Source organism: Xenopus tropicalis, chromosome 3 (genome assembly GCF_000004195.4).
Source record: "Xenopus tropicalis strain Nigerian chromosome 3, UCB_Xtro_10.0, whole genome shotgun sequence".
Taxonomy (NCBI): domain Eukaryota; kingdom Metazoa; phylum Chordata; class Amphibia; order Anura; family Pipidae; genus Xenopus; species Xenopus tropicalis.
In genome coordinates, this window is record NC_030679.2 from 140,959,992 (window position 1) to 140,987,227 (window position 27,236).

Sequence of the window (27,236 nt, forward strand, 5' to 3'; positions counted from 1 at the left end):
AACTGTGGGGGGTACTGTGTATTGGAGGTACTCTCTATGGGGCAATTAGGGGCTACTGTGTATGGAGGGCACTGTATATGGGGGGTCCTGTGTATTGGAGGTACTCTCTATGGGGGCAATTAGGGGCTACTGTGTATGGGGGGTACTGTGTATGGGGGCACTGTGTATGGGGGCACTGTGTATGGGGGCACTGTGTATTGGAGGTACTCTCTATGGGGGCAATTAGGGGCTACTGTGTATGGGGGGCACTGTGTATGGGGGGCACTGTGTATGGGGGGCACTGGGTATTGGAGGCACTCTCTATGGGGGCAATTAGGGGCTACTGTGTATGGGGGGTACTGTCTATGGGGGAAATTGGGGGCACTGTGTATGGGGGTACTGTGTATGGGGGCATTGTGTATGGGGGGTACTTTCTATGGGGCACTGTGTATGGGGGCGACTGTCTGTCTATGGGGTCAATTGGGGGCACTGTCTATGGAGAGTATTGTCTATTGGGCCATTGGGGCAAAAAAAATGAATTTAAAAAATGGGGTGTGGTAATTGGGGTGTTGCCACAGAAGTGGGCGTGGTCAAAAATTGCCGTGCTGCCCGCGCCAAATCTTTTTGTCCCTCTTTTCATTTTTCAAATGTTGAGAGGTATGTGTAAGGTGCCATAGACACTCACTATTTATTGGGCCTATGGGGGGCTGTTTGGGCCTCTGTGTACTGAAAATCAGGCCCGGACTGGCAATCTGTGGGTTCAGGCAAATGCCAGAGGGGCTGCTGTAAGGTGCCATAGACACTCACTATTTATTGGGCCTATGGGGGGCTGTTTGGGCCTCTGGGTATATGAAATGTCCATTTTGAATCCCAGTCCAGGCCTGGGTCTGCCCCCTCTAACTGCCCCATACGTATCCTTGCTCTGTTACAGGCTCTACCTACTTTCTGCTGCTCTGTACGTATCACTGCTCTAATATCAGTTGTAATTGCCCTGTTCATACCCTTGTTTTAGTATGGGCCCTTCCCTTATAACAGTCCTGTACCTGCCCATTCCCTATTACTGCCCCCACAAAAACACCCTGTACCTATCCTTATTCTAGTTAGACCCATTTCCAGCCTCAGTCTGGGTACCTGGGACCATTGCTGACAGCTGACATTGGGGGGGTCATTTATAAACATTGGGCACATTTACACCTGGGCAGTAACCCATGACAACCAATCAGAATTCAGCTTTTATTGCTAAACCTTCAGTTGGCTGTAAAAATATAATCACTGATTAGTTGCTATGGGTTACCATGTGCAAATCTGCCCAGTGAGCCCCACCCACTCCCCCACCCTACCCTAGCCTCCCCCAACTCAGTCCCAACCCAGAGGAATATTGAATAATTTATTTAAAAATTAGCTTTATTATAGATTACAAAAAGTTTGATTGGCAGATTAGATACTGATAATGTAGTGCAGCAGGTGGAGCCAGATGCCCAAAGTGTGCCTCGATGATGTCATGTAATGATGTCATGTGCAGCAGTGATGTCAGAGACAAACAGGAAGAAAGGGGCAGTGTCATTTTTTTTTTCTCAAAAAGTCTACAGGGATAGTAGGATTCCAGACAAAACAAGATAGTCAGTGCAGCTGTATGTGCGGTCCTTTCTACTGCTCATCCCGAGGGGTTGGGTTGCCAGATTCCCAGCTCTGAATGAGAAGGCTGCGTTGTCTACGAAGGGGAGCACTTTCTTTGACCTGTGGGGAGAGATTGTCTAAAGTCTTATTCTGCATCGTCTCAAACCAGGGTCGGACTGGGGTGTCCGGGGGCCCACTGGGGCTATCACCTCAGGAGCCCCCCCCACCCCAGTCGCAGACCTTCCCCTCCCAGTTGCAAACCTCCACACCCCTCACCGTCGCGTTGCTAGGGTTGCCACCTTTGCCGGGTTTTAAACCGCTGATGTCATCATGCAATGTCATCACGTGCTGATGTTGCATGTCACATGATGATGTCGGGGCAGGGCTATTGCGTCCGTCAGGGTCAATCCTGAGGGTTTCTGCCTGGTTTTCATAACTGGGCATGATGTTTTGACTCGGACAGCCTGGATTTTAAAGGGGCTGCCTTAGTCAAAGCAGGACAGGTGGCAACCCTATTGGTGGCCCTGATCGGGGGTATGGGGCAGGGGTGCCTGGGTCAGAGAGCGCACACAGCACCCCCAGTGTCCCACCATGCCCATTCCGACCCTGTCTCAGACTCAAACACTCACTGTACAACTGCTAAACATGTATACACAGCAAACTCACACCCCACAACAATGTATACACAGCACACAATACAATAGCAGTGCCACTGCCAGTCTGTGCCCATTACCTGCTCATATTCTAGACCATTCTCAGACGCTTCTTGGTTTGGGGGCCAGTTAACTTCCAGTTTTCTCCAGCTGGGCCGCTCTGTGAGCAATAAACACACAATACAGAATAAGAATAAAATAATAAGCAGCTTATTGGGTGTTGGGTAAGTGGGGATCAAGCTCCCACTTAGGGTCCCACTTATGGTCACAGTGAATGATGTCAGTGGGATTATGATGCCAAAGTGGGGTTATTACATCATTAGATCCAATTGGCTGGATTTCTATCTGGTTTTCTCAGTGTTTTAAACTGGAAAGAAAGTTTTGAACTGGGCAGCCCTTTGAAAAATTGGGATGTCCGGTTCAAAACCACACAGGTGGGAACCCTATCTCTATATTTTGTCTAATGAAAAGTAAATCCAAAGTTATGGGATCTATTATACAGAAATCAGTTATTCAGAAAGCTTTGAAATACAGCAATGCTAAGTTTAAAAAAATGGCAATTAATTGATTTGTGTTTTTTGTTGTTTCTGTAATCAGAGTCGGACTGGCCCACCAGGATACCAGGAGAACTCCCAGTGGGCCCCTCTGCTCACCCAACCAGTTGCCTTGCATGCCTTTAGCATGGCCATTACTCAATTCTACATGAGAAGAAACAGAAGGAATGGAGGAATGGATAGATAATAGTAAAAAGAAGTAATTAAGAGACTAAAGAAGGTAAGTGAACAGGGAAGGGGAGAGTGGGCCAAAGGTCTAAGGTTTCTGGGGGCCCTTGGCACACCAGTCCGACACTGTCTGTAATGATAAGAAATTAACTCTACTTGATGATAACTAAGCCATATTGAGGTGAGTATCTTAATATTTGTTTTTCATTTATTGGCCAGATTATTGTTCGGGTTTCACAACTCTGAAAGCCAAACAGACAGTTGAGACCCGATAGGCCTTATAAAAACGCCGAACTGTTTGGGTCAACACCGAACCAGCAACCCTACTCCCACTTCAAGGCCAAACCTTTAGTGAGGTCCCATTTAGTTCCAATAAAATAAGTATTGATACAAAATCTCACTCTAATAGACCCTCAAGCTGCTAGTCCAGGGGTATCTAGGGGAGCAAACTGGCATCTCCCCAACTCTCACCCTAACTGGTCACATCTCTGATCTATTCAGGACCCAAGGGTGTGTAACCATTAAGTAGGTACTTTTGGAGTGTTTGGCTTTAGGCCCCCATAGAAAATATAAAGACATAATTGGAGCATTCACCATGCTAGAGGTTTAAGCTACTTCCAGGATTAAGCATGTAATACAGCTGGCCCATAATTCCACTCATGGAGCCCCCCTAGTTGAATAGCCCCACAGATAGAGAATCACCACCCTAGTGTCAAAGTCCTTTTTGTGTGTTTGACAGTGTTAGGGCAGGCACAGAGCACCTCAGTCTACAAGGGGTCCCTTTGGCCAGAATACCATGTATATATAAGCATGTAAATAACACATACCTTTAACATATATCCTTATTAACAGTGCTTTTAGATATTATCAATAGTGCTTTGTGATGTCTCATTCTTTTATATAGCCACAGAACCCCTCAGTGACTGCTAATATCCTTATCATTTACAGTAGGGGGTACATTATCCCTTATAATACATGAGTGATACTCAGAGTTCCCTGTATAACTCAGCCTGCAGCCTTGTGCCTTTATATGGGCACAGAACCCCTCAGTGACTGCTAATATCCTTATCATTTACAGTAGGGGGTACATTATCCCTTATAATACATGAGTGATACTCAGAGTTCCCTGTATAACTCAGCCTGCAGCCTTGTGCCTTTATATGGGCACAGAACCCCTCAGTGACTGCTAATATCCTTATCATTTACAGTAGGGGGTACATTATCCCTTATAATACATGAGTGATACTCAGAGTTCCCTGTATAACTCAGCCTGCAGCCTTGTGCCTTTATATGGGGGGCACAGAACCCCTCAGTGACTGCTAATATCCTTATCATTTACAGTAGGGGGTACATTATCCCTTATAATACATGAGTGATACTCAGAGTTCCCTGTATAACTCAGCCTGCAGCCTTGTGCCTTTATATGGTCACAGAACCCCTCAGTGACTGCTAATATCCTTATCATTTACAGTAGGGGGTACATTATCCCTTTATATGGGGATTGGTTCTGGGTCAGCAGGGCCCCTTCAGGTTTTTCCCCGCCAGCCCAGCCCAACCCTATGCTTAGCCGTAATGACTGCTGCTGCTTTTAAGGGCTTTAATTAAGGGCTATTTACTAAATGTGTGCATATGACACAGACAGGGTGTAACTAACAATATTAAGTAGAACAGTTCTGGTGTTGGAACCGGAAGCCAAAGTGCGGTGCTGTTTAGTTATGGCTTGCACGGTACAACTGTCATGAATGGTATAAGATTTCAATAGACCAGACTAAGCCATTACCTCCACTTTAGGTAAGGTATTCCATTACCTAACTCATGACAGAACCCCCTCCATTGCTGGTGCTTATATCTCCTTTCCACCACTTGCCTGGGATGCTCCCTGCCATGCCCGGACTGGTGCTCCTAGTCACACCGATGTTATTTATTATCACATACTTGGAGCTACTGCTTTTATTGCGGCTATGAAACTGCTCCCCTCCCATTTTATTACCCCGCACAAAGCCGCTGCTGTTGCAGCATTATTCTCTTGGGCACGATGGCCGTTCCATTATTAAGTACTTCTGCTATTTTATCCCACATAATGCTGGACGTATGTGCCCCGGGCCCTTGTGTCACACCTGAGATATCACTGATTTGCCTAATAACCTTGTTTAGATAGTGGGCCTATTCTCCATGAGGGCTGTGGAACCGGGGCTTATTCTCATCCATACCCACTCACATTTATTTCAATAGGCAGTGTGGGACAGTGCAGCTATTGACATGTTTCAGCATTACAAAGCCCACTGCACAACTATATATAAAGAGGTAGTTCACCTTCAGGTTATGTTATAGAATGGCCTGTTCTTAGCAACTTTTCCATTGGTCTTCACTGTTTTTTTATCGTTTCTGAATTGCTTTCCATTTCAGCCAAAAAACTATTGCTCTGTAAAGCTACTACTTGATTGTTGTTGTTACTTTTTACCTATCTTTCTATTTAGGCCCTCCTCTATTCATATTCCTGTCTCTCTTTCAACACACTGGTCTGGTTGCTAGCCTAGGTTGGACCCTAGCAAGCAGATAGCAGCTGAAATTCCAAGCTGGAGAGCTGCTGAACAAAAAGCTAAATCATTTAAAAACCTCAAATAATAAAAAAATGAAAACCAATTGCAAATTTTTTCAGAATAGCACTTTCTACATTATATTAAAAGTGAATTTAAAGATGACCAACCCCTTTAATGGTGGCATCTCCTGCCCTACTGGCCAGCCTCTCTTTCTTTATGTTGAAATGAAGTGGTGCCAAAAGGTGAACCTTCTGTCCCATACACGGGCCAATTCTAGCTGCTGATATGGGTCCCTAAGATTGTCTCAGCAGCTAATCGGCCCGTGTATGGGCACTAACAACAGGCCTGCCAACCGATATCTAACCTGAAATTGGCCAGATATCGATCAGGCAGGTTTAAAAATTTAGTTGGATTGGGGACCGCATCGGCTCATTGATGCGGTCCCTGAACCAACTGCGCCTATACCCGTCGTTCTAGACTGAATTAGCCCGTTATCGGCCACCCGTAGGTAGGGATATCAGGAGAAGATCCGAGGTGGCCACCTTTATTCCTTTGTGCCCTATTGACTCTTCAGTTTACATGATCTGCACCATTGTCTCTGACTCTGTGAAGGTTCTGGTCTCACCTGGTTGATATTCCCCAGACATTATGTCCTCTCGATTCTCCTGTGCCTTTATGGGAATCTCCAGGGCCTCCTTCCCATAAATGCTACTCCGTTGCCTTTTCAGTTCTTTCTCCCTCTGCTGCACCTCTTCGATTTCTCTCTCCAGCAGAGAGCGAGGGCTGGGGGAGTTGAGCATGAAGTAGGGGCTCCCTGCAGCCGGGGCCGGAGATTCTGCCCGGATGGAAGATGGTGGGGTTGGAACCACAGGGGGTGAGTCTAGGGGGCTGACCGATGCAGGTCGGCAGAGAAGGGAACTGTGCTCTATGAGGATAACATTGCTTCCATTGGCCTCCGCAAATGAAGGTCCTTTTTTAACCTCAACATTGGAAGCTTCTGGTGCCACAATGGTAGGGCCATCTAGGAGCACAAATTCAGCAAACTCGGGCTCCAGGAAATCTGGGGACTCACTTTGCCTCTTCTTGATGGGAGATTCCGAGGGCACTGTAAGAACATTAGGTAGGTGGTAATTACAATTGATTAATTACAATCCTATAGTAACTCAAAAGTTTACTCATTTACACATTTATTCTGTATTTATGGCTGAGATTCTAGCTATCTGTATAACAGAGCATTCTGTCACAGTGGCACAGATCCTATCTGATCCCCCCATTGTAAGCAGCAGTCCTGCCCTGCTTTATGGCTGAGATTCTAGCTATCTGTATAACAGAGCATTCTGTCACAGTGGCACAGATCCTATCTGATCCCCCCATTGTAAGCAGCAGTCCTGCCCTGCTTTATGGCTGAGATTCTAGCTCTCTGTATAACAGAGCATTCTGTCACAGTGGCACAGATCCTATCTGATCCCCCCCATTGTAAGCAGCAGTCCTGCCCTGCTTTATGGCTGAGATTCTAGCTATCTGTATAACAGAGCATTCTGTCACAGTGGCACAGATCCTATCTGATCCCCCCCATTGTAAGCAGCAGTCCTGCCTGCTTTATGGCTGAGATTCTAGCTATCTGTATAACAGAGCATTCTGTCACAGTGGCACAGATCCTATCTGATCCCCCCATTGTAAGCAGCAGTCCTGCCCTGCTTTATGGCTGAGATTCTAGCTATCTGTATAACAGAGCATTCTGTCACAGTGGCACAGATCCTATCTGATCCCCCCCATTGTAAGCAGCAGTCCTGCCCTGCTTTATGGCTGAGATTCTAGCTATCTGTATAACAGAGCATTCTGTCACAGTGGCACAGATCCTATCTGATCCCCCCATTGTAAGCAGCAGTCCTGCCCTGCTTTATGGCTGAGATTCTAGCTATCTGTATAACAGAGCATTCTGTCACAGTGGCACAGATCCTATCTGATCCCCCCATTGTAAGCAGCAGTCCTGCCCTGCTTTATGGCTGAGATTCTAGCTATCTGTATAACAGAGCATTCTGTCACAGTGGCACAGATCCTATCTGATCCCCCCCCATTGTAAGCAGCAGTCCTGCCCTGCTTTATGGCTGAGATTCTAGCTATCTGTATAACAGAGCATTCTGTCACAGTGGCACAGATCCTATCTGATCCCCCCATTGTAAGCAGCAGTCCTGCCCTGCTTTATGGCTGAGATTCTAGTTATCTGTATAACAGAGCATTCTGTCACAGTGGCACAGATCCTATCTGATCCCCCCCATTGTGAGCAGCAGTCCTGCCCTGCTTTATGGCTGAGATTCTAGCTATCTGTATAACAGAGCATTCTGTCACAGTGGCACAGATCCTATCTGATCCCCCCCATTGTGAGCAGCAGTCCTGCCCTGCTTTATGGCTGAGATTCTAGCTATCTGTATAACAGAGCATTCTGTCACAGTGGCACAGATCCTATCTGATCCCCCCATTGTGAGCAGCAGTCCTGCCCTGCTTTATGGCTGAGATTCTAGCTATCTGTATAACAGAGCATTCTGTCACAGTGGCACAGATCCTATCTGACCCCCCATTGTAAGCAACAGTCCTGCCCTGTACTATATGCTCCTCTCTCCCTGCCAAATTTTTGCTGGGTCTGCTTTGATGCTGGAATGCTGGGTAACAGCACTTTCCACCCCAGTAATGGCAGATTAGAATATGCCCAGGGTGCCAGGTACTGCTTTGGCTACTTGGGGGACTGCTTTGGGAATATCCTGTACTACAGGAATAGTCCAACTGTATATAGGGGGAGTAACAGGTTAAGCAGGAGGGACAAGCCACTTACAGGAGTGTAGAGGAGGAAACAGTTCAGGTAATTGACAGGTGGAGTAAAACAGTTTCATGAGCATAAGGTTCCTTGACTTTCCCTTTCTTGGCTATTAGCAGGGAGAGAGGGAGAGTGTTGGGTTACAGGTGAGGAAACACTGGGGGGGTGAGTAGAATGGCAGCTTGGGCGGCTCAGGATCTGTGTAGCAACGGCACAAAGCCCAGATCTGCAGATAAGGAGAGAGAGGCAGGGAAACAGCACAGGCATGGAAACTACCATTGCCTCTGGGGGGGGCAATAGAGCAGCTGAGGGGGGGGGGGGGGGTTAAGGAGAGGGCTGGGTTGACATGAGAACAAATTGAGCAGAGAATTGAGGCAGCAGCTGGGAAATACAATAGGGTTATAAGCGCAGAGCCGCTCCCTATGGAACTTCTAAGTGTTATTGCTGGCTGACGTCATGGGTTAGTTTGCCTTAATCGGCATTCCAGGGAGGGCACTCAGCGGTATAACACCTTCCATTGCCATGCCTGCAACTTCCAGTCCAAAATACACCCAATTATATCAATTCATTCAAAATAAACAATTCAATGTGAAGAATTGGTACAAAAAGGTAAAATAGGCTGCTATGGGGGCACATTTTGGCATTTTACAGGAGAACATAAACCAAAATCACTGAGGTGTTGTCAGGCAACATGCAGCAGGTCCGGACTGGCAATCTGTGGGTTCAGGCAAATGCCAGGGGGGCTGCTGTAAGGTGCCATTGACACTCACTATTTATTGGGCCTATGGGGGGGCTGTTTGGGCCTCTGTGTACTGAAAATCAGGCCCGGACTGGCAATCTGTGGGTTCAGGCAAATGCCAGAGGGGCTGCTGTAAGGTGCCATAGACACTCACTATTTATTGGGCCTATGGGGGGGGGGGCTGTTTGGGCCTCTGGGTACTGAAAATCAGGCCCGGACTGGCAATCTGTGGGTTCAGGTAAATGCCAGAGGGGCTGCTGTAAGGTGCCATAGACACTCACTATTTATTGGGCCTATGGGGGGCTGTTTGGGCCTCTGTGTACTGAAAATCAGGCCGGACTGGCAATCTGTGGGTTCAGGCAAATGCCAGAGGGGCTGCTGTAAGGTGCCATAGACACTCAGTATTTATTGGGCCTATGGGGGGCTGTTTGGGCCTCTGCGTACTTGGAATGCCAGGGCCTATTTTAAATCCCAGTCTGGACCTGCCATGCAGTTACTCCAGTTGTGAACCCCCCACCCCAGGCTGGGGCCAGTATGAAGCTTTAATATGGTCTGTACCACAGCTATTTTGCTGCTTTCTTTAAATACCCCCAATGACTCTGATGGCTACCATTTCTGACTAATACCATGGTCATTGGGAGTGTCACACAATTTGGCGCCCCTAATAATATCTGTCCTGATATAAAATGTAGGAGAGCAAATACATATTCACCCCAAATTGTCAAGCTGAGCCCCCCCTAACTGGGAGCCCCAGTTAGAATTGGTGCAATTAGATAATGTTATCATCAGATTTTATGGAGTCAACCCAGTTTATATAAATAGGGAGATCCAGCTTGAGGTTGGGCACCCCCACATTGAGCTGTCTGGCACCCAGTATGTGAGTGGTCAGACCGGGCAGAGATCCTCCCATTGGGCAGTCTCACCAAAAGAGTTGATAAAGAGATGTGGGGACAGGGGTTGGAATCTGGGTGTGGGAGTCAGAAACCTGAACAATGAAGGAATCTGTGTAGGAAACAGGAGGATAGCCTTAGGATGCAATACAAGGGCTGTAGATCAAGGACGGGCATGTTGCTAAACTGCAATGTCCGGTTATATGTCAAGCTGCAGTTGGGCAACTAATGACAGGTCCCCGGTAGCCCAGGGCTAGTGTCAAATATGTTTCCCTTTGTTCCTGAGTAACAGTTAGAGTAGAACTGGGGAACAGGTCCTGGGTTGCTGTAGGGGCTGCTAGTATAAAAGTGTTGCTTAGCAAAGTACCTTTATGAAACAAATGCTGTAGGGGTTGTTGGTATAAGCAGCGGCGTAACTAGTTGTCATTCTCCCCCACAGCAATTTGGGGGCCCTAAAGTTGACCTATTCTATCAACATAGAATACTCTGTAGTTACGCCCCTGGGTAGCAAATAGCAGTTTATATGGCAGAGATGTCACTAGCAGGGGGGCTGCTGTAGGGGTTGCTGGTATAAAAGAGCAGTTTATATGGCAGAGATGTCACTAGCAGGGGGGCTGCTGTAGGGGTTGCTGGTATAAAAGAGCAGTTTATATGGCAGAGATGTCACTAGCAGGGGGGCTGCTGTAGGGGATGCTGGTATAAAAGAGCAGTTTATATGGCAGAGATGTCACTAGCAGGGGGGCTGCTGTAGGGGATGCTGGTATAAAAGAGTGGTTTATATGGCAGAGATGTCACTAGCAGGGGGGCTGCTGTTGCTAGGAGCCAGGGGATGGAGAAAGTCATGGAGAAAGAAGAAAGGTGAGGAGGGAAGAGTGGCGCAGGTGACAGTTGCAGGGGAAAGTGACAAGGCAGAGATCAGGTAACAGACAGAGGGAAATGTAAGAGTGACAGAGAGACATGTAAGAGTGACAGACAGAGGGACATGTAACAGTGACAGAGGGACATGTAAGAGTGACAGACAGAGGGACATGTGACAGAGAGACTGTAAGAGTGACAGACAGAGGGACATGTGACAGACAGAGAGACATGTAACAGTGACAGAGAGACATGTAAGAGTGACAGACAGAGAGACATGTAAGAGTGACAGAGAGACTGTAAGAGTGACAGACAGAGGGACATGTGACAGACAGAGAGACATGTAACAGTGACAGAGAGACATGTAACAGTGACAGACAGAGAGACATGTAAGAGTGACAGAGAGACATGTAAGAGTGACAGACAGAGGGACATGTGACAGACAGGGACTGTAAGAGTGACAGACAGAGGGACTGTAAGAGAGACAGACAGAGAGACATGTAAGAGTGACAGACAGAGGGACATGTGACAGACAGAGAGACATGTAACAGTGACAGAGGGACATGTGACAGTGACAGAGAGACATGTAACAGTGACAGAGAGACATGTAACAGTCACAGAGAGACATGTAAGAGAGACAGACCTGTAACCATGCTCTCGAACAGCATCTTCTTCTCGTACACCTCCTGCTGCTGCCCCCGATCGTAGGTCCCCATCACCTTCCCCAGCTCCACCAGGTCCTGCTCCCTGCGGCTCTCCTGCTGGATGTCTCGGAGCATCTGTGCCCCCGCCAGCTGGCGCTCCTTGCCCACTCCTGCCAGCTGCTCCCCCACTATCACTTTCCTGCGCACCTCCACCAGCTCCGGCTGCCCCACCGGGGCACTGATACCCCTCTCCTGCCGGAGCATCTGCTCTCTCTCCATAGCCAACCGGATCTCCCTCTCTATGGGGGTCTCAAAGATGGGTGCATCCTCCTCTACCTGGATCTCCCTCTCTTTCATGGCTGCTGTGCTGTGGCACTGTCTCCTCTCGGTCCCAGTGTGAGTGTCTCCCTGCCCAGTTGGGTCTGTCTTCACCTCTCTATGGGTGCACTCCCTCTCCCGGCAGGCGTCAGGGCACTCTACTGTCCCCTCCCAGCAAGGGCCGGCACAGGGATTAGGTGTCACCTCTTTCTCAGCTTCCTCACTTGAGTCACTCGCCTTTCCATCTGTTCCCACCTTGACTGTCCCTTCCTCCCCCGTCACCTGTAGGGTGGGCTCTGCCTCCTCTGCCTCTAGACCCCCTGTATGCACCTGTATGAGCTGCTCAGTTACCCCACTCTCCCCTGTTACCTGTAGGGTGGGCTCTGCCTCTAGACCCCCTGTATGCACCTGTATGAGCTGCTCAGTTACCCCACTCTCCCCTGTTACCTGTAGGGTGGGCTCTGCCTCTATACCCCCTGTATGCACCTGTATGAGCTGCTCAGTTACCCCACTCTCCCCTGTTACCTGTAGGGTGGGCTCTGCCTCTATACCCCCTGTATGCACCTGTATGAGCTGCTCAGTTACCCCACTCTCCCCTGTTACCTGTAGGGTGGGCTCTGCCTCCTCTGCCTCTAGACCCCCTGTATGCACCTGTATGAGCTGCTCAGTTACCCCACTCTCCCCTGTTACCTGTAGGGTGGGCTCTGCCTCTATACCCCCTGTATGCACCTGTATGAGCTGCTCAGTTACCCCACTCTCCCCTGTTACCTGTAGGGTGGGCTCTGCCTCCTCTGCCTCTAGACCCCCTGTATGCACCTGTATGAGCTGCTCAGTTACCCCACTCTCCCCTGTTACCTGTAGGGTGGGCTCTGCCTCTAGACCCCCTGTATGCACCTGTATGAGCTGCTCAGTTACCCCACTCTCCCCTGTTACCTGTAGGGTGGGCTCTGCCTCTAGACCCCCTGTATGCACCTGTATGAGCTGCTCAGTTACCCCACTCTCCCCTGTTACCTGTAGGGTGGGCTCTGCCTCTAGACCCCCTGTATGCACCTGTATGAGCTGCTCAGTTACCCCACTCTCCCCTGTTACCTGTAGGGTGGGCTCTGCCTCTAGACCCCCTGTATGCACCTGTATGAGCTGCTCAGTTACCCCATTCTCCCCTGTTACCTGTAGGGTGGGCTCTGCCTCTAGACCCCCTGTATGCACCTGTATGAGCTGCTCAGTTACCCCATTCTCCCCTGTTACCTGTAGGGTGGGCTCTGCCTCCTCTGCAACTGGACCCTCTGTATGTAGGTGTATGAGCGGCTCAGGTACCCCGGGCCCTTCCTCCCCTATCACCTGTGAATCTAAATTTGCACCCCCTGCAGCCACTTGTTCATCTGAAACTGCCCCCTCTGTCTCCTCTCCTGTTCCCTCTGCAGGTGTATCTTGTTCCTTCACTTGCCCCACTGCTGTCTCCTGCTCTGTAACTGGAGCTGGCTGTGACACTGGCGCCCCCACCTGCCCAGTCTGTAGAAAGCACTTTGAGGATTGCTCTTCAGGCACAGTCTCACCTGAGATGTCTATGAGGTGGGAGGTTGGGGTTGGACAGAGATCCAGAGATATTAACTGCTCTGATTCCATGAGGGGGGTGGATAAAACTGTAGGGGCGAATCACAAATACAAGTAGTAAATATATTTATATATCAAAACACTGTATAATTATTGTTATTGTTAATAATAATAATATGTTTCTGACTCCCAAAACAATGTAGCAGAAGCCGGTAGCCTAACAGGCCTGGAGGAGAACTGATGTGCACTACATTGTTGCAACAGTCAGAGCCAGAGATGCGAAAAGGATGAAGAAATGCTGCTTTCTATAACAATTACATTTACATTAAATCCATTGAAAATTGTATAAAGCTGCCCAGTCCCAGCCATTATTGGGCTGGTTATGGGGCCTTACAGGCTGCCTACTGGTCCTATATCTGAATCCAGTTGGACGAGAGAGCATTGATGTATTGATGCCATCCTTTCCCTCTGTATATTAGAGTGTAAGCTCTGCAGGGCAGGATTCCCTTCTCCCAATGGTTCCCTCTCCCTGTATTGTATCTGTGTCACTCTGTATATTAGAGTGTAAGCTCTGCAGGGCAGGATTCCCTTCTCCCAATGGTTCCCTCTCCCTGTATTGTATCTGTGTCCCTCTGTATATTAGAGTGTAAGCTCTGCAGGGCAGGATTCCCTTCTCCCAATGGTTCCCTCTCTCTGTATTGTATCTGTGCCCCTCTGTATATTAGAGTGTAAGCTCTGCGGGGCAGGATTCCCTTCTCCCAATGGTTCCCTCTCCCTGTATTGTATCTGTGCCCCTCTGTATATTAGAGTGTAAGCTCTGCGGGGCAGGATTCCCTTCTCCCAATGGTTCCCTCTCCCTGTATTGTATCTGTGCCCCTCTGTATATTAGAGTGTAAGCTCTGCAGGGCAGGATTCCCTTCTCTCAATGGTTCCCTCTCCCTGTATTGTATCTGTGCCCCACTGTATATTAGAGTGTAAGCTCTGCAGGGCAGGATTCCCTTCTCCCAATGGTTCCCTCTCCCTGTATTGTATCTGTGTCCCTCTGTATATTAGAGTGTAAGCTCTGCAGGGCAGGATTCCCTTCTCCCAATGGTTCCCTCTCTCTGTATTGTATCTGTGCCCCTCTGTATATTAGAGTGTAAGCTCTGCGGGGCAGGATTCCCTTCTCCCAATGGTTCCCTCTCCCTGTATTGTATCTGTGCCCCTCTGTATATTAGAGTGTAAGCTCTGCAGGGCAGGATTCCCTTCTCCCAATGGTTCCCTCTCCCTGTATTGTATCTGTGCCCCTCTGTATATTAGAGTGTAAGCTCTGCGGGGCAGGATTCCCTTCTCCCAATGGTTCCCTCTCCCTGTATTGTATCTGTGCCCCTCTGTATATTAGAGTGTAAGCTCTGCAGGACAGGATTCCCTTCTCCCAATGGTTCCCTCTCCCTGTATTGTATCTGTGCCCCTCTGTATATTAGAGTGTAAGCTCTGCAGGACAGGATTCCCTTCTCCCAATGGTTCCCTCTCCCTGTATTGTATCTGTGCCCCTCTGTATATTAGAGTGTAAGCTCTGCAGGACAGGATTCCCTTCTCCCAATGGTTCCCTCTCCCTGTATTGTATCTGTGCCCCTCTGTATATTAGAGTGTAAGCTCTGCAGGACAGGATTCCCTTCTCCCAATGGTTCCCTCTCCCTGTATTGTATCTGTGTCCCTCTGTATATTAGAGTGTAAGCTCTGCAGGGCAGGATTCCCTTCTCTCAATGGTTTCCTCTCCCTGTATTGTATCTGTGCCCCACTGTATATTAGAGTGTAAGCTCTGCAGGACAGGATTCCCTTCTACCAATGGTTCCCTCTCCCTGTATTGTATCTGTGCCCCTCTGTATATTAGAGTGTAAGCTCTGCAGGACAGGATGCATTCTCCCTATGGTTCCCTCTCCCTGTATTGTATCTGTGTCCCTCTGTATATTAGAGTGTAAGCTCTGCAGGACAGGATGCATTCTCCCTATGGTTCCCTCCCCCTGTATTGTATCTGTGCCCCTTTGTATATTAGAGTGTAAGCTCTGCAGGACAGGATGCATTCTCCCAATGGTTCCCTCTCCCTGTATTGTATCTGTGTCCCTCTGTATATTAGAGTGTAAGCTCTGCGGGGCAGGATTCCCTTCTCCCAATGGTTCCCTCTCCCTGTATTGTATCTGTGTCCCTCTGTATATTAGAGTGTAAGCTCTGCAGGGCAGGATTCCCTTCTCTCAATGGTTCCCTCTCCCTGTATTGTATCTGTGCCCCACTGTATATTAGAGTGTAAGCTCTGCAGGACAGGATTCCCTTCTACCAATGGTTCCCTCTCCCTGTATTGTATCTGTGCCCCTCTGTATATTAGAGTGTAAGCTCTGCAGGACAGGATGCATTCTCCCTATGGTTCCCTCTCCCTGTATTGTATCTGTGTCCCTTTGTATATTAGAGTGTAAGCTCTGCAGGACAGGATGCATTCTCCCTATGGTTCCCTCCCCCTGTATTGTATCTGTGCCCCTTTGTATATTAGAGTGTAAGCTCTGCAGGACAGGATGCATTCTCCCAATGGTTCCCTCTCCCTGTATTGTATCTGTGTCCCTCTGTATATTAGAGTGTAAGCTCTGCGGGGCAGGATTCCCTTCTCCCAATGGTTCCCTCTCCCTGTATTGTATCTGTGTCCCTCTGTATATTAGAGTGTAAGCTCTGCAGGGCAGGATTCCCTTCTCTCAATGGTTCCCTCTCCCTGTATTGTATCTGTGCCCCACTGTATATTAGAGTGTAAGCTCTGCAGGACAGGATTCCCTTCTACCAATGGTTCCCTCTCCCTGTATTGTATCTGTGCCCCTCTGTATATTAGAGTGTAAGCTCTGCAGGACAGGATGCATTCTCCCTATGGTTCCCTCTCCCTGTATTGTATCTGTGTCCCTCTGTATATTAGAGTGTAAGCTCTGCAGGACAGGATGCATTCTCCCTATGGTTCCCTCCCCCTGTATTGTATCTGTGCCCCTTTGTATATTAGAGTGTAAGCTCTGCAGGACAGGATTCCCTTCTCCCAATGGTTCCCTCTCCCTGTATTGTATCTGTGTCCCTCTGTATATTAGAGTGTAAGCTCTGCAGGACAGGATGCATTCTCCCTATGGTTCCCTCCCCCTGTATTGTATCTGTGCCCCTCTGTATATTAGAGTGTAAGCTCTGCAGGGCAGGATTCCCTTCTCCCAATGGTTCCCTCTCCCTGTATTGTATCTGTGTCCCTCTGTATATTAGAGTGTAAGCTCTGCAGGACAGGATTCCCTTCTCCCAATGGTTCCCTCCCCCTGTATTGTATCTGTGCCCCTCTGTATATTAGAGTGTAAGCTCTGCAGGGCAGGATTCCCTTCTCCCAATGGTTCCCTCTCCCTGTATTGTATCTGTGTCCCTCTGTATATTAGAGTGTAAGCTCTGCAGGACAGGATTCCCTTCTCCCAATGGTTCCCTCCCCCTGTATTGTATCTGTGCCCCTCTGTATATTAGAGTGTAAGCTCTGCAGGGCAGGATTCCCTTCTCCCAATGGTTCCCTCTCCCTGTATTGTATCTGTGTCCCTCTGTATATTAGAGTGTAAGCTCTGCAGGACAGGATGCATTCTCCCTATGGTTCCCTCCCCCTAACTGTGTGTTGTTGCTCTTAAGAGCCTAGAGGTTGGGGGATCAGCCATTAATGTAGCGGCCCTGGTGGGAGTCCCCGTGACCCTGGGCATATGACATGTTGCTGTACTCGGGGGGCCCCTATCATCGCTGCTGTGATTACTGTAATGAACTTTGATTCCCTCCCTTCTAGTTATGCAATTACATTTGTAGTTGCCTGTAGCGCCCTCTGTTGATCACTCTCAAAACTGCATTTTTAAAGCGGTGAATGACCGATTGGCCAGATCAGCTGTTGAACTCCTGGACATACCCAGGCCAGCCCCTCTACATTAAAGGAAAAGTAACACCAAAAAAGTGTATAGAAATAATTACAATATAATGTACTGTTGCCCCACAGTTGTGTGTTTGCCGCTATACTACTATATTAATACAAACAAAGCAGCTGTGTAGCCATTCAAAGGAGAAAAGGCACATGTCATATAAAACACCATTATATTCTACAGAGCTTATCTGTTATCTGCTTTGGAACCATAATGGCTACAAAGGCAGCGTATTTATATAAACTATAGTAGTGTTTCTGTAGCAAACACACCATTTTGACCAATGCAGGGCAATAGTACATTATATTTTTATTAAAGCTCTTTCATTTTTTGGTGTTACTGTTCCTTTAACCCTCTCCTTCCCAGAGCATTGGTTGCAGCAGTATCGAAACGTATGATCAAATATTTCAGGGCGGCAATGGGAAACTATTACCCTACTGCCCCTTCCACGGCTAAACTACAACTCCCAGGATGCACTGCAAGGCATGCACAGCAAGGGCCGTTGTGTAAGGGGAACTTTGTCATTGGAGCTGAAGCAAAACTCTTACCTGGTGTTGGATGTGAATGGACCTTTCCCTTGTATGCGCTGCGGAGAAGAGAATATACGTTAGCGTGTATCAGGGGCCTATTCCCATCCCTGCCTCCCTGTATCCCTTACCTCTCCCCTAGGGATAAGGTGCAGATAGCAGCCAAGTGGCCACACTACATTAGAAGACCCAATGACCCAGGGTCAGTTCCAGGGGGGGGGAGAGTATTTATTAACCAGCACCTATGTACTCAGAGTCACTGCTCCTCAGTGTAAGTCCTGTTTATCCCCTGCTGCCTCTCACACCAAAACACTCATTAACACGGGAACCCTAAACATGGCAAGTACATACACACAGGCACCAAATATTTACACCTACAACAGTGCCCCCCCCCCCACCCAGTGACTTGGTACAGCCAAACCTGCCCCACTATGTACAGTTTCCCTTTAAATAGATATTATCCCTCACAGTTTCTCCTGTAGGATGTTTCTGTGTTCACATTTAAACTAATTTTTAGGATGATGTAGAGAGCGATATTCTGACAGTTTGCAATTGGTCTTTTTTTTTGGTGTTTTTGATTTATTAGGCAGCTCTCCAGTCTGAAATTTCAGCAGCTATCGGGTTGCTAGGGTCCAAATTACCCTAGTAACCAAGCAGTCAGGGTCAGACTGGCCCGCCGGGACACCAGGAAAAATCCCGGTGGGCCCCGGCATCCCAGACCCGACGTTTGCCAGTGCTCCCCCTGCCCGACCGTTCCCCCCCCCCCGACGCGTTAAACTTACTTGCAGGGGAGGACGTCGGGTGGGGGACCCTGCGCGGGGGGGGTTAGAGGGGGTCAGGGGACGCGGCCAGTGGGGGCACCTGCAGGGCCCCTGGGGCGGGAGCCCCAGTGGACCCTGCACCCCCCAGTCCGACCCTGCAAGCAGTGTTGTGAGTGAGACATTGCAATAGGAATTAGAGAGGCCAGAATAAAGAGATAAGTAATAAAATAAGTAACAAAATATATTAATAATAAAATTGTAGCCACACAGAGAAATAGTTCTTTTGGCTGCCGGGGTCAGTGACCCCCATTTACAAAACCAGAAAGATTTGGAAGAAAGAGGCAAAAAAATCAATAAAAATGAAGACCAATTGAAAGGTTGCTAAGAATGGCTCATTCTATAACATACTAAGAGTTAATATGAAGGTGAACTACCCCTTTAATAAATGACCCCCATAATTAGAGCCTTCGGGGGGGGGGTTAATGCTTCTGACCGGTTGTGACCAGCCATGGCTCTTCCCATTCCCACTGCGCAGAGGTACAGAGTCCCTTTTGGAAATCCAATGGAGCAGTAGGGTGACCCTTTTAATAGTTTTACTTGTCCTTTAAAACTTATGACGCACTCATGGGGCTCTCATGGGGCTCTCAAGGAGACCTCAAAGTGCCCTTTCCTGTTTGCTGCTCTCCCTGTTCCTAAGAATGGGACCTGTGCCACCCATGGGAGAGCCCGCTGCTGTCAGTACCCCCCCCCCCCCAATGTGCCCCCTGCCTTTCTGAGCTGTGCTCCCGCTCTGAAACAATTTGCAATTTTATTATTTCACTTTTTGTTCAGCAGCATTACAGTTGGAACTCTCCAGGAATTTTAGCAGGTATCTTGTTACTAGGGTTTCAATGACCTTAGAAACCAGAGAGTGGTTTAATGAGAGGCTGGTGTATGAATTGGAGAGAACCTGAATAGAAAAATCAGTCAAAAAAAGCAAAAATCACTGCTGGGGTCAGCGAGCCTGATTTAAAAGTTGGAAAGAGTCAGAAGAAGAAGACAAATTAAAAACTATAAAAAGTAAATAATGAAGACCAATTGAAAATATGCTTAGAATTGGCCATTCTATAACGTACTAAAAATTAACTCACACTGCCCCCCTGCCCTCCTTCCCCCAGCCAGTGCTTATTCACTATTCCCTCACACTGCCCCCCTGCCCTTCTCCCCCCAGTCAGTGCTTATTCACTATTCCCTCACACTGCCCCCCTGCCCTTCTCCCCCAGCCAGTGATATTCACTATTCCCTCACACTGCCCCCCCTGCCCTTCTCCCCCCAGTCCGTGCTTATTCACTATTCCCTCACACTGCCCCCTGCCCTTCTCCCCCCAGTCAGTGCTTATTCACTATTCCCTCACACTGCCCCCCTGCACTTCTCCCCCCAGTCAGTGCTTATTCACTATTCCCTCACACTGCCCCTCTGCCCTTCTCCCCCCAGTCAGTGCTTATTCACTATTCCCTCACACTGCCCTTCTCCCCCAGTCAGTGCTTATTCACTATTCCCTCACACTGCCCCCCTGCCTTTCTCCCCCCAGTCAGTGCTTATTCACTATTCCCTCACACTGCCCCCCTGCCCTTCTCCCCCCAGTCAGTGCTTATTCACTATTCCCTCACACTGCCCTTCTCCCCCCAGTCAGTGCTTATTCACTATTCCCTCACACTGCCCCCCTGCCCTTCTCCCCCCAGTCAGTGCTTATTCACTATTCCCTCACACTGCCCCCCTGCCCTTCTCCCCCCAGTCAGTGCTTATTCACTATTCCCTCACACTGCCCCCCTGCCCTTCTCCCCCCAGTCAGTGCTTATTCACTATTCCCTCACACTGCCCCCCTGCCCTTCTCCCCCCAGTCAGTGCTTATTCACTATTCCCTCACACTGCCCTTCGCCCCCCCAGTCAGTGCTTATTCACTATTCCCTCACACTGCCCTTCGCCCCCCCAATCAGTGCTTATTCACTATTCCCTCACACTGCCCCCCTGCACTTCTCCCCCCAGTCAGTGCTTATTCACTATTCCCTCACACTGCCCCCCTGCCCTTCTCCCCCCAGTCAGTGCTTATTCACTATTCCCTCACACTGCCCCCCTACACTTCTCCCCCTAGTCAGTGCTTATTCACTATTCCCTCACACTGCCCCCCTGCCCTTCTCCCCCAATCAGTGCTTATTCACTATTCCCTCACACTGCCCCCCTACACTTCTCCCCCTAGTCAGTGCTTATTCACTATTCCCTCACACTGCCCCCCTGCCCTTCTCCCCCCAGTCCGTGCTTATTCACTATTCCCTCACACTGCCCCCCTGCACTTCTCCCCCCAGTCCGTGCTTATTCACTATTCCCTTACACTGCCCCCCTGCCCTTCTCCCCCCAGTCAGTGCTTATTCACTATTCCCTCACACTGCCCCCCTGCACTTCTCCCCCCAGTCAGTGCTTATTCACTATTCCCTTACACTGCCCCCCTGCCCTTCTCCCCCCAGTCAGTGCTTATTCACTATTCCCTCACACTGCCCCCCTGCCCTTCTCCCCCCAGTCAGTGCTTATTCACTATTCACACTGCCCCCCTGCCCTTCTCCCCCCAGTCAGTGCTTATTCACTATTCCCTCACACTGCCCTCCTGCACTTCTCCCCCCAGTCAGTGCTTATTCACTATTCCCTCACACTGCCCTCCTGCACTTCTCCCCCCAGTCAGTGCTTATTCACTATTCCCTCACACTGCCCCCCCATTCAGACAACTCCCAGTAACTTGGCTAAGTGCGGCTCAGAGCTTGTGTAGCACTTACCTTGCTGTTCCTGCTCGATCCCCTCTCTCACGCTGTCACCTTGAGAATGTCCCGTGGCTGCGGCTGTGGCACAATGAGCTGATTGTATCACTTAGGGACTGGTTGTGACTGCCTGGTACTGAGGACACAGAAGGGCAGCCGTGCCGCTCACTCACCTGTGCAAATGCTTACCTGTGGGACACACACATGGTACTACACACATACCTTCCCATCACTAGCAGGGAACTCACCTTTACCTAGAAAGAATTTCTCCACTGAATAATGACTTGCAGTATATGTACCTTATCTCTCCTGTCTAATACTTTACATACCCCTATCTACCTTCCTGCCCACTGCCTTTATAATTACCTGTATAACTGGACCTTTACGTCACCCCTGCCAGTACAATGGCCTGTATGTAACTCTGTGCACTTACCCTCACATGTATATACTTATCTTTACCCACCTACCTGTATAATCACCTGTATTGCAGTATCTTTGCCTAACCCTGCCTGTATGATTACCTATGTAGTTATCTGCTTACCCCTTACCTCTATAGTCACCTGTGGAAAAGGATATTTTATTAAAGAGAGACTCCACCCAAACACAACTTAAAGGAGAACTAAAGCCTAAATAAAGAAGTAGCACAGAATTGTTGTATATTATGTTTTGGGCTTCTTTGCTAAGATCTGTGCCCCCAAAGATGCCCAGTAGCCCCCTATCTTCTTTTCTGCTGATTCCCAGCACATTCTCTGTGCTATGACCCCTAAGCTCAGCTTCTTAACAGCTGCCCAGAGCCCACTGAGTTGGGGACACTTTCCAAGATGGTGACCCCCAGTGACATATTTGAAGTCCTTGAAACTTTAGGTTAAACTTTTAGTTAATTGCTTTTAGGGGCTTCACAATGGTAGTACCTTCACCACATGAAGAAAGTAATTTTTTAACCAATTTTCTATTTGCTATGCTGAACTTTATGTAAACATTCAGGGGGAAGGCCCTTAAAAGCCGTCATCCCGGTCCCTCCAGATTCTGTAGCTTATTGGCCTGTGTATGGGGCCCGACTGGAGACAAGCAACATGGGAGCGCTGGGAAAGAGGTATTCGGTGTGTAAGTAAGTGTAAGTGAGGTAATGCTTTAAATTTGTCCATTTATTCAGTGTAATTTGGATCTCCATACCTTAAGTCTACTAAAAAATCAATAAAACATTAAACCAAATAGGATTGTTTTGCATCCAATAAGGATTATTTATATCTTAATTGGGATCAGTTACAAGGTACTGTTTTATTATTACAGAGAAAAGGGAATCATTTAACCATGAAATAAACCCAATAGGGCTGTTCTGCCCCCAATAAGGGGTAATTATATCTTAGTTGGGATCAAGTACAAGTACTGTTTTATTATTACAGAGAAAAGGGAATCATTTAACCATGAAATAAACCCAATAGGGCTGTTCTGCCCCCAATAAGGGGTAATTATATCTTAGTTGGGATCAAGTACAAGTACTGTTTTATTATTACAGAGAAAAGGGAATCATTTAACCATTAAATAAACCCAATAGGGCTGTTCTGCCCCCAATAAGGGGTAATTATATCTTAGTTGGGATCAAGTACAGTTACTGTTTTATTATTACAGAGAAAAGGGAATCATTTAACCATGAAATAAACCCAATAGGACTGTTCTGCCCCAATAAGGGGTAATTATATCTTAGTTGGGATCAATTACAGGTACTGTTTTATTATTACAGAGAAAAGGGAATCATTTAACCATGATATAAACCCAATAGGGCTGTTCTGCCCCCAATAAGGGGTAATTATATCTTAGTTGGGATCAAGTACAGGTACTGTTTTATTATTACAGAGAAAAGGGAATCATTTAACCATTAAATAAACCCAATAGGGCTGTTCTGCCCCCAATAAGGGGTAATTATATCTTAGTTGGGATCAAGTACAGGTACTGTTTTATTATTACAGAGAAAAGGGAATCATTTAACCATTAAATAAACCCAATAGGGCTGTTCTGCCCCCAATAAGGGGTAATTATATCTTAGTTGGGATCAATTACAAGGTACTGTTTTATTATTACAGAGAAAAAGAAAATCAGTTTTTGAAATTATTTGAATTATTTGATTAAAATGGAGTCTATGGGAGATGGGCTTTCCGTAATTCAAAGATTTCTGGATAACGGGTTTCCGGATAAGGGATCCCATACCTGTACTAGCTTGTCTAGGCTTAATGGAGTTTTTCATTGCCCATTTATGCAGTAATCTTACTGACGTGTGTGGTTTTTTTAATGTTTTTTTTGGTCATGGTATTTGGTGGCTGTGGTCAAAGTCTTCCTGCTGCACTAAGAGCAGTGGGTAACGCTGTGTCCCACTTTCTAGTTTCCTACCTGTGCGAGTGTGGCTCAGCATGGCCCTGGATGTTTTCTCTTACATTAAGGTGGCCATACACGTGGCGATCTGACGATGTTTCGTACGACCATCGGTCGCACGAAACATCGTAAGATCCGCCACACACCATTCAGGGCTGAATCGGCAGGTAAGGAGGTAGAAACAATAGGATTTCTACCTCCTTCTGCCGATTCAGCTCTGAAGGGAGAATTTTGGTCAGGCGCCTTCCATGGCGCCCGATCAAAATTTTCAAACTGGTCCGATCGGCGAGTCGTCCGATATCAGCAGCTTCCTGCGATATCGGTCGACTCGCCGACATGCCATACACGCACCGATTATCGTACGAAACGAGGTTTCGTACGATAATATCGGTGCGTGTATGGCCACCTTTAAGCAGTTAGCCTTCTCTGCATAAACGTTGCTATTCTCATTTATCTTCTCATTCCAGCACTACAGCCTATTCTGGTGCCAGCGCTGAGGGCAAACGGTATTCCCTCGTTACTAAGGCTGATAAAGTACTTCCCAGAACTGAATTTGCATGGCCTCTTGAGAAAAAAAGATGGATTCCCTATCAGAATGCGGGCACCTTGATATCAGTCATTAACTTACAGCAGAGCCCTAACATGGCCGCCATAACCACGTCTTCCAGAGAATAACAGCTAGGCACTTAGAAGGACACGCTCTGTATGGAACGCTCAATACATTCAGGAAGGAACACTGGCAATTCTACAGTTCTAAAGTGGTGCCACAATTGACCATGTTACGACAGGCATTGAGCGTCTACACACACGTTGCAGCTATATCATGTAATGTAATTTATACAAACTGATTTTTCTAGTTAGGTTTCACCTCATAAAAACATTTAAACAATCTGATGCATACACACAGAATGATGGGAAAGTGGGAGGAGCCTGTAACAAGTAGTATTTATGGTGTGCTTCAAATCTAGGTGGATTTGCACCTCACAGATACATTTATATCATGTGACACATACACACAGAATGAGGGGTCAGTAACAAGTAGTTTATATGAGGGGTTCCCCATATCTAGGTGGGTTTCACCTCACAGATACACTTATACCATGTGACACATACACACAGAATGATGGGTAAGTGGGAGGGGCCTGTAACAAGTAGTTTATATGAGGGGTTCCCCATATCTAGGTGGGTTTCACCTCACAGATACACTTATACCATGTGACACATACACACAGAATGATGGGTAAGTGGGAGGAGCCTGTAACAAGTAGTTTATATGAGGGGTTCCCCATATCTAGGCAGGTTTCACCTCACAGATACACTTATACCATGTGACACACACACACAGAATGATGGGTAAGTGGGAGGAGCCTGTAACAAGTAGTTTATATGAGGGGTTCCCCATATCTAGGTGGGTTTCACCTCACAGATACACTTATACCATGTGACACACACACACAGAATGATGGGTAAGTGGGAGGGGCCTGTAACAAGTAGTTTATATGAGGGGTTCCCCATATCTAGGTGGGTTTCCATCTGACAGATACACTTATACCATGTGACATATAAACGCAGAACAATGGGTAAGTGAGAGGGGCCTGTAACAACTATTTTATATCAGATGTTTCTCTTATCTTGGTGTTTGTTTTTAGATTCGGTTATATAATGTGACAGCTTCAGGTAGCAGTGGGTGAGGCCTCTAACAAGTGTCTCAGTGAATTGAATTACCCTGTGGCTAATTGGAAGCGAATGATGGGTAAGTACATTTATGCAGGGTAGTAAAGTTGTCTCTCCATCTGAAATTCCAGGTTCATTTTAACAGCAAATATCTGTGCTGCAATGATATATCATACCGCCCAACTGTCCCGCTTTCCGCGGGACAGTCCCGGTTTTGGCAGCGCGTCCCGCTGTCCCGGATAGTTCCATAAATGTCCCGCATTTCCGTAATGCGGGACATTCATGGAACTATCCCGACAGCGGGACGCGCTGGCTGCACGTTAGTCCTCCTCTTCAGCGTCTCCTCTATATGCGGCTCCTTCGGCGGAGCCAGGCCTTTTATAAGGTTGCGCCTGTGCGTATTGACGTCACACGCACGCACGGGCGCAACCTTATAAAAGGCCTGGCTCCGCCGAACAAGGAGCCGCATATAGAGGAGACGCTGAAGAGGAGGACTAACGTGCAGCCAGCAGCATGTATGGGGGCACATGTGTATGATGGGGGCTACTCTGTATGGGGGCACCTGTGTATGGGGGGCTACTCTGTATGGGGGCACCTGTGTATGGGGGCTACTCTGTATGGGGGCACCTGTGTATGGGGGGGCTACTGTGTATGGGGGGGATACTCTGTATGGGGGGCACCTGTGTATGGGGGGGCACCTGTGTATGGGGGGGATACTCTGTATGGGGGGGCACCTGTGTATGGGGGGGCACCTGTGTATGGGGGGATACTCTGTATGGGGGGGCACCTGTGTATGGGGGGGGATACTCTGTATGGGGGGGCACCTGTGTATGGGGGGGATACTCTGTATGGGGGGGCACCTGTGTATGGGGGGGATACTCTGTATGGGGGGGCACCTGTGTATGGGGGGGGATACTCTGTATGGGGGGGCACCTGTGTATGGGGGGGATACTCTGTATGGGGGCACCTGTGTATGGGGGGGGATACTCTGTATGGGGGGGCACCTGTGTATGGGGGGGGATACTCTGTATGGGGGGGCACCTGTGTATGGGGGGGGGATACTCTGTATGGAGGGGCACCTGTGTATGGGGGGGATACTCTGTATGGGGGTGGATACTCTGTATGGGGGGCACCTGTGTATGGGGGGGCTACTCTGTATGGGGGGCACCTGTGTATGGCGGGGCTAATGTGTGGGGGGGGCACCTGTGTATGGGGGGGCAAAACTGGTACATAGTTATAACTCACGTATAACTTAGGTAGTACAGTATGAGGGTATAGCACATTTGCGTCTGATCCCGCCATTTCATCTATATAAAAGGAGTATTTTTTTTTTAAAGGGTGTGGTAATTGGGGCGTGGCCACAAAAGGGGGCGTGGTCAAAAAATTGCCGCGCTGTGCGCGCCAAATCTTTTTGTCCCTCTTTTCATTTTTCGAATGTTGGGAGGTATGATATATACAGTGTCGGCCTGGCCCACCAGGATACCAGGAAAACTCCCGGTGGGCCCAGGTGTCAGTGGGCCCTCTTGCTTCTAACGATTTGCATGCTCATTCCCTATTTCTGTATGGGAAAATGAGATGGAAGCATAGAGAAAAGAGACCTGGATAATAAAGAGGTTGAGGGAGGAGAGGAGGAATAATAGTTTAGAAAGTGGGCCTATGGTCCAAGGTTTTCTGGTGGGCCCCTGGGGTCCCAGTCCGACACTGGTTATATACCAAATTGGTGTAATTGTGTAATAAACAATATTTTCAGTATTGCCTCTAGGAATGGCTGTTACCTGTAGGGGGAGCCCTATGAATAGGAATGCCACTTACATAGAAATAAATAAGAATTGTGTTGGATTTCAACCCAGCAGCACACTGCTGATA

The 27,236-nt window shown here is 48.1% G+C and overlaps 2 protein-coding genes across 2 annotated transcripts in view; one reads left to right on the forward strand and one right to left on the reverse strand.

Moving 5' to 3' along the window:
* Positions 1–1,365: 1,365 nt before the first annotated feature.
* Positions 1,366–13,392, reverse strand: misp3 (MISP family member 3). The gene is made up of 4 exons (XM_031898246.1): positions 11,451–13,392; positions 6,137–6,616; positions 2,330–2,409; positions 1,366–1,716 (listed from the first exon to the last, which is right to left on the reverse strand). Exons 1-4 carry the CDS (start codon positions 13,390–13,392, stop codon positions 1,627–1,629), a joined length of 2,592 nt encoding a protein of 863 aa, XP_031754106.1. The 3' UTR covers positions 1,366–1,626.
* Positions 13,393–25,350: 11,958 nt separating this feature from the next.
* palm3 (paralemmin 3) overlaps positions 25,351–27,236 on the forward strand; it is a 32,358-nt gene continuing 30,472 nt past the window's right edge. The window contains exon 1 of the mRNA XM_018092560.2: positions 25,351–25,449. The gene's annotated coding sequence lies outside the window, so the exon portion shown is untranslated. The remainder of the gene's footprint in view (positions 25,450–27,236) is intronic.